Below are 12,436 nucleotides of genomic sequence, written 5' to 3'. Positions count from 1 at the left end.
GGAAATCGTCGAATTTTGGCAGCTGTCTGCTCGCCATTGCCTCTGTGGTTTTTTTTTTTTTCCCATTAGGAATTGAATGAAAGAAAAAAAATTAAAATTCGGTTTAGTGTTATGGTCTAGGTTCTCTAAAATTTCTACAATATGCTCCACAAAAAGTTGAGTTGGTTTCGAACCAATGAAATGTTTCATCGATGTTTGAGTTTCAAAGAAATTTACAGTCTTGAATCACACCGTTGTTGGCACAATAAGAAGTGTTGCGACATCATCTGGCAGAATGTTAGAGATTTATTTCTGCTCCCCAATGATACATTGATTGGCTATGAGGTAGTAAATGATTTCATACAGGACTTCTACAGATACTATGTATGATATGAGCAGAGTGGAAATAATTTCACATAATGTCTGTGGGACAAGTTCTGTGCAATGATATGCAAGTTTGCATGCTCACTTACTTAGGAAGCCTTCCTCAGAGAAGCAGTATGACAGCACGTTTGTCTTAATGCACACAACACCTAGATGGTGTACATAAATATTTGGCACTGGGTGCCCCGTAAATCTAACCTTCCACAAAACCTTTTGACCTGAGCTTGAGAAATTTTATGGTTTCCCTTACAATTTTTTATCCTTTATCTTAATTGTATTATGAATATGGATAGTAATGAACTCAAACTAAAATTTTGTGTGTGTTACAGGCTATACTCGATACGAAGCAGCATTCAATCTCATACACCTTGTCGAGAAACCAAGCAGTCATAGTAGAATACATGCCTGATGAAGAAACAGACATGTTCCAGGTGAGTTTCCATCACAATAAGTAAATCTGTGGTAGTTGAGCTCTGCCTTGTAAGTAAGAGGGGTGAGTGGTGAGTTGCAACAGTGAGACCATATGAGTTATAACAGAAGTTGTTAGAGAATGGGGGGGGCTTAATGATTGCAAGGATGTAATACCCATGATTTGTACCAAGAAGTTTTTGTATTGTGAAACATGATTGTGAAATATGCTGCCCGAAATTCTGCTGCCCCAGACTTCAGCTAGTTTTGTACAATTAAAAACTAGAAGAGTGCATGCCAGAAATGTAATCACTGGATATGAAGTCAGTGAAATTTGAATACTAAATACTGTACTGTTTAGTAATTATACTAAAGTCCTACTCTTCCTTCCCATTTTCTTTTGTTAATTATATGGTTTTTAAGTAGGCATGCTCAAAAATCTAAATCTGTGAAAGCAAGCTCTGTGATGTGTGCTTAAAATATTATGAATGTTATTTACATGTGTTAAGTAACTGCTGGACGCTGTCTTTAGTGAATAATGTAGCTGAAGACAGTTGTTTGTTGTTGTTCTTGTTGTTGTTGTTGTTGTGGTCTTCAGTCCTGAGACTGGTTTGATGCAGCTCTCCATGCTACTCTATCCTGTGCAAGCTTTTTCATCTCCCAGTACCTACTGCAACCTACATCCTTCTGAATCTGCTTAGTGTATTCATCTCTTGGTCTCCCTCTACGATTTTTACCCTCCACGCTGCCCTCCAATGCTAAATTTGTGATCCCTTGATGCCTCAAAACATGTCCTACCAACCGATCCCTTCTTCTGGTCAAGTTGTGCCACAAACTTCTCTTCTCCCCAATCCTATTCAATACTTCCTCATTAGTTACGTGATCTACCCATCTAATCTTCAGCATTCTTCTGTAGCACAACATTTCGAAAGCTTCTATTCTCTTCTTGTCCAAACTGGTTATCGTCCATGTTTCACTTCCATACATCGCTACACTCCATACAAATACTTTCAGAAATGACTTCCTAACACTTAAATCTATACTCGATGTTAGCAAATTTCTCTTCTTCAGAAACGATTTCCTTGCCATTGCCAGTCTACATTTTATATCCTCTCTACATCGACCATCATCCGTTATTGTACTCCGTAAATAGCAAAACTCCTTTACTACTTTAAGTGTCTCATTACCTAATCTAATCCCCTCAGCATCACCCAATTTAATTTGACTACATTCCATTATCCTCGTTTTGCTTTTGTTGATGTTCATCTTATATCCTCCTTTCAAGACACTGTCCATTCCGTTCAACTGCTCTTCCAAGTCCTTTGCTGTCTCTGACAGAATTACAATGTCATCGTCAAACCTCAAAGTTTTTACTTCTTCTCCATGAATTTTAATACCTACTCCGAATTTTTCTTTTGTTTCCTTTACTGCTTGCTCAATATACAGATAGAATAACATCAGGGAGAGGCTACAACCCTGTCTCACTCCTTTCCCAACCACTGCTTCCCTTTCATGTCCCTCGACTCTTATAACTGCCATCTGGTTTCTGTACAAATTGTAAATAGCCTTTCGCTCCCTGTATTTTACCCCTGCCACCTTCAGAATTTGAAAGAGAGTATTCCAGTTAACATTGTCAAAAGCTTTCTCTAAGTCTACAAATGCTAGAAACATAGGTTTGCCTTTTCTTAATCTTTCTTCTAAGATAAGTCGTAAGGTTAGTATTGCCTTACGTGTTCCAACATTTCTACGGAATCCAAACTGATCTTCCCCGAGGTCCGCTTCTACTAGTTTTTCCATTCGTCTGTAAAGAATTCGCGTCAGTATTTTGCAGCTGTGACTTATTAAACTGATAGTTCGGTAATTTTCACATCTGTCAACACCTGCTTTCTTTGGGATTGGAATTATTATATTCTTCTTGAAGTCTGTGGGTATTTCACCTGTCTCATACATCTTGCTCACCAGATGGTAGAGTTTTGTCATGACTGGCTCTCCCAAGGCCATCAGTAGTTCTAATGGAATGTTGTCTACTCCCGGGGCCTTGTTTCGACTCAGGTCTTTCAGTGCTCTGTCAAACTCTTCACGCAGTATCATATCTCCCATTTAATCTTCATCTACATCCTCTTCCATTTCCATAATATTGTCCTCAAGTACATCGCCCTTGTATAAACCCTCTATATACTCCTTCCACCTTTCTGCCTTCCCTTCTTTGCTTAGAACTGGGTTGCCATCTGAGCTCTTGATATTCATACAAGTGGTTCTCTTCTCTCCAAAGGTCTCTTTAATTTTCCTGTAGGCAGTATCTATCTTACCCCTAGTGAGATAAGCCTCTACATTCTTACATTTGTCCTCTAGCCATCCCTGCTTAGCCATTTTGCACTTCCTGTCGATTTCATTTTTGAGACGTTTGTATTCCTTTTTGCCTGCTTCATTTACTGCATTTTTATATTTTCTCCTTTCATCAATTAAATTCAATATTTCTCCTGTTACCCAAGGATTTCTATTAGCCCTCGTCTTTTTACCTACTTGATCCTCTGCTGCCTTCACTACTTCATCCCTGATCCCTGAAGACAGTACAAATCAAATATTCTTTTTGTGGAGAGTTTTCCCATACAGAAAACTGCCAAATAATCCACAAGCAGATGAAAGTGTTAGTACAAATGAACAATACTCCCTAAATGGGAACAGTGTACATAAATAATTGATAAATATAGGATATGTGAATAATAGAGTACATTTGCAGCCCATGAAACTTGTGGTAATATTATGAAAAAGTGTTGGAGAATCTTAAAGATTTGTTCCATCTTAAGATAGTAGAAACCTTATTGGTTATAAATTACTTACCCACAACAGAAGTATGGTTCTGGATATGAATATAACTGAAACTATTAACTGAATAGTTCCTTTCTCAGTATTGTTTGAGCAGTGTGAACTTAAGCAGCATACAAATGTTGAGTGAAACATTTAGCACCACAACACTGTACGCTCTGTTAAACCTAATGGTGAAATTTTATATTGATTGCAGACTGAGTGTGTGAAACCTCGTAATAACATTGTCCTTCAAAAATTATTGCATTTGCCCATTAAATTCTGATGGACTGTATTATGCCTTGCAGATTGGGCGATCATCCGAGTCACCAATCGACTTTGTTGTAATGGATACTGTGGCAGGTGAGAAGACACGTGACAGCAAGATGGAGCAGAGCACCATCTCGCGGTTTGCTTGTCGCATACTTGCCGACCGAGCAAACCCACGCATTGCACGTATTTATGCTGCTGGCTTTGATGGTTCCTGTAACATCTTCCTTGGTGTGAGTATAGCTGCTTGCAGACAATGTGCAGAAGCAGTCTCTCCACAAACACTAATGAATATCAACAGTTTATGTTGCCAGTTGCATGTGAGCAGTGAGTGCAGAATTTTACAATGTAGTCGGCACACATTTCACACCTTTGTCAACGTAAATAAGTACTAGTTTCTGTAGTTGCAGCAGTTGCTTGTGCATGTTTTCAACTAAGAGAGCATTATATTTTGGAATCAGAAGTTGCACCTGCATTCTCATTTGATAAGAGCATTACCTGTGAAATGCAAGGATTCAGGTCCCACCCTAGCTCATAGGTTTAATGAGTTCTTAGCTGGGACAGTAGCACAAATGAAGTACAAGGCATGCACGTAATTTCATTACATTTGCATCTACAGCAAGAAGATTTTGTTAGAATAGTCTTCGCGAATTGTAAGATACCATTGTGTAAGACCACGTCAAAGTGACATATCTCAATGGAATGCAGATGGCACATGTTGTTTCACAGCAGAAAGAAAATTATTTAAAAAACTGAGTGTAATGTGTTTACCATGTGTGTTTCACATTATTACTGATCCAAGATCTGGCTTCATTACTGTTACGAATCAGTCAAATTAGGAGTTGAGTTTTAAAGATGACAGTCCGCCATAGCTGTAAGATCTTCTGTGCAGAGGTGCATAGTCGGTTTTACCTCCGCTGTAAAGTGGTGTGATAACACATTGTGCTTGACTGGCGAGAAGTGGTCATGGTTGGGTTGTACAAAACCTTAAAATTATGCATTCAGGATGCAGACTTTCTGCAGAGATGTTTCAGTGTACTGTCTAGACATATATCCTGAAAACCCTCACCATTTTATGTTATGGGGACACGTCTTTGCAATGCATTTCAGGAATTTGTGGGTATCGACATGTCATCATTATTGTTGTTTAGACTTTGATAAATGATGGGAATACTATGTGGAACATGTTTATGATAATCACTTTAATGTGGAAAACTTAACTGAGATGGAACAAATGTTGCTTTGTCTCTGAATGAAGCTATATGGTGCCCTTGGACACTGATCACCTGTGTTTGTATGACTTTCCTGCCATCATAATGTGCAATTGATTGAGGGAGTAGAGGAAGCGATGAAATTTTTCTGTGTATTTTGTAATATACTCATCTATGTGACAGAGTAAGATAAGTAATGAACAGTGAAAGTCTCAACCACTATGCTATTTATTTATTTATTTTTGATGTATGTACCTAACAGACAGCACAGTATTGCTTTACTGGTACAGCTGATGACTAAAACAAGTTTCTGTAAATAGCTAAAAAACAAGTCATAACACATCATTGTAACAGGCAGTAATTTGCTCTGGTGAGATACTGTAACATTATCTCGAGGTTACGCAATGACTTCCATAAGGTAAAGCTAAGCAATGCGTAGAAATGGCACTACGATCGTGCATAGTCTGTGTGATGGTACAGAAGCCTCCATGTGAATGTACATGCATTTTTCTGATACAGTGATTACAATGGTGTTCTAATGATTTCAGTGTGCTTAGTCTTGCTTGCTGATCACAACACTATGCAAACAAAGAGAATATATTATTTAAATTACCACCTGATGTCGCACAAATAAATAAAAGAATCTCCAATGCCTATCTTGTATAGGTGACTGGGGAAGCTTGTGAAGAGAGACATCCTTATATAGTGATGAATGATTGGCATTGTCTAACACATGACGAATGTGTAAACCATGATCTTCTCGTGGGAGCAGGTCGCAGATTGCAGATTATTCTACTGGTAGCCTCTCTGATGTCTCATTTCTTTCCACTTATTATCTTTCCACTTCTTGTAATACGAGTTTTTGTGAGATTAAGACTTAAGCTGTTGGCTGCCAATCAGTTGTTAGCCTGTTCCATTATTCTCCTGTCCCTGTGTGGTACAGTCGTGTTTGGTCTGTTTTTGAAATAAGTATGCCATCAACAAAAATTACAGTTACTGAAGAGTTAACCAGTGACTCAAGTTAGTAATTTGTGTAGACAAAGAACAAGAGTGGACCAAGCACCTAACCTTGCAAAACAAAGATGATGTAACTTACCAAACGAAAGTGCTGGTATGTTGATAGAGGCACAAACAAACAAACACACACACAAAATTCAAGCCCTCGCAACCAACGGTCGCCCCACCAGGAAAGAGGGAGGGAGAGGGAAAGACGAAAGGGAGAGGGTAAGGAGTCACCCCAATCCCGGGAGTGGAAAGACCCACCCTAGGGGTAAAAAAGGACGCACACGCACACACGCACACGCGCACACACGCACACGCACACACACACACACACACACACACACACACACGCACTCACACGCACTCACACGCACTCACACACACACACACACACACACACACACACACACACACACACACACACACACAGAGAGAGAGAGAGAGAGAGAGAGAGAGAGAGAGAGAGAGAGAGAGAGAGAGTACTTTCAGACACAAAGGAATTGCAGATGTTGGCCGCTTTTGGGCATGGATTTAAATCAATGAGGAAAGTTGAAAATTTGTGCTGAAGCAGGACTCAATCCCGGGTCTCCTGCTTATTAGCCAAATGCTCTGCTCACTAAGCCATAGTGGTCATCATGAGTGCATAGACTGTCATAGCACACCACCTGTCAGGTGCGAATTCTCAACTTATCCACACACTACTAATGTTGTGCCCCTTCCCCATTATCCTCATTACTTGCGGGATTTTGCCGATTCCCATAAGGATTTGAGTCTGATATGCATCCAAACTGAAGAGATCATTAATTATATATACATGTGATGTGATGTGGTGTTGCAGTGACCACTATGTCCTAGGAAGTAGGAGACAGCGAGTTCAAATCCCAGTCTGGCATGAATTTTCAACTTTTTGGAGTGTGGAGAAAGATGCCTATTTACATGCCTCAGTCAAGACGCGAACTTCTCTTAACATACTCAGTTAACTGTTTATCTGTTTCTTTGTTTTCCTCATAGTATATTAAATTTTGTGCATCTTTTTCTGTGTAAGAGGGTTAGTCTTGTGTTTTTGGCAGTGTAAATTCATTCAGTCTGCAGCGCAGTAGTTGCTCACTGAACATTACATAGCTCATTAATGCACCAGCGTCCATAGGTGACACATCAGGAGGGTGGCAAGCTGTATACCTAGAATTCTGTTTGCTTTTATAATTTTCTTCAGTCTTGCGATTATTATTATTATTATTATTATTATTATTATTATTATTATTATTATTATTATTATTATTATTATTATTATTATTTGGTTTGTGGGGTGCTCAACAGCGTGGTTATCAGCTCCCATACAAATTCCCAATTTTTACACCGTCCAGTCCCGCCACTTTCCTGAATGATAATGAAATGATGAGGGCAACACAAACACCCACTCCTCGGGCAGAGAAATTCCCCAACCTTTCCAGGAATCGAACCCGGGACTCCTTGATTCAGAGGCAGCAACACTAGTTACTAGACCACAAGCTGCGGATGACGCAGGAGGAGCTGGCTGCAGTTAGCAAACAGCGGAATGCACTTTTGGCTACGCTGCCTCGACGGCGGAGAATGTGGCACGTTTGTTTTGCCCATGGACTCTTCCTTCCAAGACACCTCCAAGTGCACCTGACACAGTGAATCTGCCCTCACAGCAGGGCAGGTAGTAGGTGGTAAAGCACTCACGTAGCTCAAGGTACAGGGCCCATGTGGAGACTTGTCACCTGGCCTTGATCAGTCACCTGTCGGTGGACAGGTGGCTCCTTCAGCAGGGTCCGAGCAAGCACGCAGGGGAGGGGTTCACTAGTTACTGGGAGCTTCAGTGTTGGAGGGGTTACAGAGCCATGTAGGCAGATAGTGTTCAGGGCTGTAAAGAAAGCCAATGTGCAGTCAGTATGTCTGCCAGGGGACATCATCTGAGATGTGGAGGCGGCCCTGCCGGCAACTATCGAGTGTGCAGGGTGCAGTCGTCTGCAAGTTGTGGCTCAAGTCAGCACCAACAATACCTGTCACATGGGTTCTGAGGTGATCCTCAGTTCGTAATGGTGGCTGGCGGAGGTGTTTAAGGCTGCTGGCCTCGCGCGCAGTATGCAAGCAGAGCTCCCAATATGCAGCATTTTTCCCAGAGTTGCTCAGACTCCTTTGGTTTGGAGTTGAATGGAGAGTCTCAACCAAAGGCTTCCAAGACTCTGCGTCAGTCTTGGCTGCAGATTTCTAGACCTGCATTATCATGTGAAGATTTGTAGGACTCCCCATGATAGATCAGGGATGCACTACACAAAGGAAGCAGCCACTTGTGTAGCAGAGTACTTGCGGAGTGCACATGAGGGCTTCTTAGGCTAGGCAGTAATTAGACATATTCTGATGAACACTCATCAGTTGATAAGCAGCAAGGGAAGTCAAATGGCATTCAGTATAAAGACACTTTGACTTTCATAATATTATCAGTAAATTGTCAAAGTACTCGTAATAAAGTTCCCGAATTCACTGCCCTCCAGGGAAGTTCTCATGCTCAAATTATTCTTGAGACTGAGAGCTGGCTGAAACCTGAAGTGGAAAGCTCTGAGATATTTAGTGATTTGTGGAATGTATTTCGGAAAACAGATTAGATGCTATAAGGGGGTTGGGGGGGGGGGGGGGGGGGGGAGGGTTAGGGAGTGTTTGTTGCAGTTGATTAAAATATTCTCTCTGTTGATGTCGAAGTTGAGGATGACAGTGAAGTGATCTGCTCACATGTAAGAGGTATAGGTGAAAACAGGTTAATTGTTGGATGTTTTTACTGGCCACCCGATTCTGCTGTGATAGTTTTAGAGTCATTCAAAGAACATCTACAGTCAACAGCACGTAAACACCCATATCATGCAATACTAGCTGGAGGTGTCTTTAACCTACCAGATTATAGTCTGGGATGTCTATGGATTCATTGTAGGAGGTACAGACAGACAATACTTTTGAATGCAGTTTTCTGGAAACTGTCCTGAGCAACTAGCTCATCAGACCACACACAATGGAAATATCTTAGACCTTGTAGCTACAAATAGGCCAGATGTTTTCGACAATGTCAGAATAGAAGTGGGGATTAGTGGTAATGATGTCATTATAGCAACTGTGATTAAAAAAGTTAATAAATCAGTCAAGAACGCTAGGAGTGTGTTTCTGCGAGGTAGAGCAGATAATCAATTATTAACATGTCACTTAGAAGTGAAGTGACATCTCATAGTTCTAGTAAGATGGATGTAGAGGAATTCGTGGGCATAGTTGAAGCAGATTGTAAATTGTGGTCTGGAAAATTGTATTTAGTAAGTAGGTAAAGGATGGAAAAGACCCACATTGGTTTAATAATGAAATAGGAGGATACTGAGGAAGCAGCGGTTCGAAAGGGAAATGCACAAGTGATGACAAGCGGAGGTTAGTAGAGATTCGTGCATCTGTGAAAAGATCTATGCACGAAGCTTAAGACTAACGCCATTGTCGCACTCATTAGCAAAATATGTGGCAGAGAACCTGAGAAAATTTTGGTCGTGGTGAAATCGCTAAGCGGCTCTAAGGCTTTTATTCAGTCCCTAATTAACCAGTCTGGTGTGGCATTTGAAAGTAGCAAAATGAAAGCTGAAGTTCTAAATTTCCCATTCAAGAAATTGTTCACACAGGGAAAAGTACAAACGTACCATCATTTGACCATCGGACATACTCCTGTATGGACAGATGACATTGTAATAAGTATCCATGGTGTAGAGAAAGAACTGAAAGATTTGAAAGCAAATAAATCATCAGGTCCAGATGAAATCCCAGTTCGATTTTATAAAGAGTATTCTGTGGCATTGGCCCCCTTACGTAGCTTGCATTTATCGTGAATCTCTCACCCAGTACAAAGTCCCAAGCGACTGGAAAATAGCGTAGGTGACTCCAGTATATAAGAAGGGTAAAAGAACAGACCCGCAAAAATACACACCAGTACCCTTATATTCTGTTTGCTGCAGAATCCTTGAACATATTCTTAGTTCATATATAATGAACTTTCTTGAGACCGAGATGCTTAAGTCAACGAATCAGCATGGTTTTAGAAAGCATCCCTCATATGAAACTTGGCTTGCCCTTTGCTCACTTGATATGCTGAGAACCATGGATGAAGGGCAACAGGCAGTTTCCATATTTCTAGATTTCCAGAAAACATTTGACACAGTACCCCGTTGTAGGCTGCTAATGAAGGTGCGAGCATATGGAATAAATTCAGACATCTAAGTGGCTTGAAATCTCCTCAAATAATAGAACCCAGACTGTTCATTAGAGACAAGGGTAACATCAGGGACGCCCCAGGGAAGTGTGATACGATCGCTGTTGTTCTCTGTATGCACAAATGATTTGGCAGAGAGGATGGGCAGCAACCTCAGATTGTTTGCTGATGATGCTGTGGTGTATGGTAGGGTGTCGAAGTTGAGTGACTGTACGAAGATACAAGACAACTTGGACAAAATTTCCAGTTGGTGTAATGAATGGCAGCTAGCCCTAAATGTGGAAGAATGTGAGCTAATGCAGGTGAATAGGAAGGTCAAACCCGTAATGTTAGGATACAGCATTACCAGTGTCCTGCTTGACACAGTCAAGTTGTTTAAATATGTGTGAATTTTTGGGAAAGAGTGATTGACCTTTAAAGGAGACTGCATGTAGGATGCTGGTGTGACCTATTCTTGAGTACTGCTAGTGTCTTTGGGATCCATACCAGCTAGGATTGAAGGAAGACATGAAAGCAATTCAGAGGCGGGATGCTAGATTTGTTACTGGTAGATTCCAACAACACACAAGTGTTTGGAGATGCTTCGGGAACTCAAATGGGAATCACTGGAGGGAAGGTGGCTTTCCTTTCAAGAAATACTATTGAGAAAATTTAGATAACCAGCATTTGAAGCTGACTGCCAAACGATTCTACTCTCCCAATGTACATTGTGCATAAGGACCACGAAGATAAGATATGAGAAATTAGGGCTCATATGGAGGCAATAGAGCGTTGTTTTTCCCTTGCTCTATCTGCGAGTGGAACAGGAAAGGAAATGACTAGTATTGGTACAGGGTACCCTCCGCCACACACCTTAGGGTGGCTTGCGGAGTATCTATGTAGGTGTATATGAGCTTCTGATGATGGCAGCAACAGAATTTTCACACAGTTTGCCTCAAATACTTGTTCTCTAAATTGAACCAACAAGTTTATGTGAGAAGAATGACACCTTCCTTGCAAAAGTTCAGATTTACCTTCCCTTGCCATATTTGGTACAACTTCTGATGGACCATACTGAGTTTTGCAAACCTGTCCATTTGTCTTTGAAATTAATGAGTACATTGTTGTTGTTGTTGTTGTTGTTGTTGTTGTTGTTGTCTTGTCTTCAGTCCACAGACTACTTCGATCCATCTGCCCAAGGTTGTCAATCCCATGCAATTCTCCCTACCCCTACATAACATCAACAACTTGCATCCATTTGAACCTACTTACTTACTGTATTCAAGCCATCATCTCCTCAACTTGATGATTACTTAGTATCTAAGGTTATTTCCAAATGACTGAATTCTTCCGTTCAGCAAGTTGTGCCAAAATTTCTTTTTTTATCCTTGTTGATCAGTAAGACCTCATTAGTTATTCAATTTATCCATCTAATCTTCACCATTATTGTGTTGTACCACATTTCAAAAGCTTTTATATTCTCTTGTCTAAGCTGTTCATCATTCACGTATCATGTCGACACAAGGCTACACATAAATAAAAATCACCTCTAAAAAAACACTTCATTATATCTAAAATATATGTTGGATGTTAGCAAATTTCTCTTCCAGAAATAATGTTCTTGCCATTGCCAGTCTGCATTTTATATAATCTCTACTCGGCCCTCTCCTCAGTTCATTTGCTGCCAAAATAACAAAACTCGTCTACTTCTTTTAGGATCTCATTTCATAGTCTAATTACTGTATTAATCTAATTTTACTTTTGTTGATGATGATCATCTTGTACCTCCTTTCAACACACTATCCCTTGCATTCAACTTCTGTGTCTGGCAGAACTAATTTCATCAGCAACCTATAAAATTTTTGTTTTATCTCTGAATTTTTATTACCTTTTCAAAGCCCTCTTTCGTTTCCCTTATTGCTTGCTTAGTCAACATATTAAATAACAATGATGACAAGTTATAACCCTGTCTCACTCTCCTTATATACTGTTTTCCATCCGTGTTCTTTGGTCTTGTAATTGCAGTCTGTTTTATATTAAAAAAAAGTTAGAAATAACCTTTCGCTCTCCCTATTCTATCCCTACCACTTCAGAATTTGAAGGTGTGTTTCCCAGTCAACATTGTCAAAAGCTTCCTCTAAATCCA

At 40.3% G+C, this 12,436-nt stretch overlaps 1 protein-coding gene across 4 annotated transcripts in view; it reads left to right on the top strand.

The window, feature by feature from the left end:
* LOC124794874 (protein pellino) overlaps positions 1-12,436 on the top strand; it is a 451,201-nt gene that overhangs the window by 380,730 nt on the left and 58,035 nt on the right. For all 4 annotated transcript variants that reach the window (XM_047258555.1, XM_047258553.1, XM_047258554.1 and 1 more), the window contains 2 exons: positions 693-794; positions 3,885-4,079. In XM_047258555.1, the coding sequence (XP_047114511.1) occupies positions 693-794; positions 3,885-4,079 (297 nt within the window). The remainder of the gene's footprint in view (positions 1-692; positions 795-3,884; positions 4,080-12,436) is intronic.

The sequence above is a fragment of the Schistocerca piceifrons genome, chromosome 4 (genome assembly GCF_021461385.2).
Source record: "Schistocerca piceifrons isolate TAMUIC-IGC-003096 chromosome 4, iqSchPice1.1, whole genome shotgun sequence".
Taxonomy (NCBI): domain Eukaryota; kingdom Metazoa; phylum Arthropoda; class Insecta; order Orthoptera; family Acrididae; genus Schistocerca; species Schistocerca piceifrons.
This window is presented reverse-complemented; position numbering and strand designations above follow the sequence as displayed.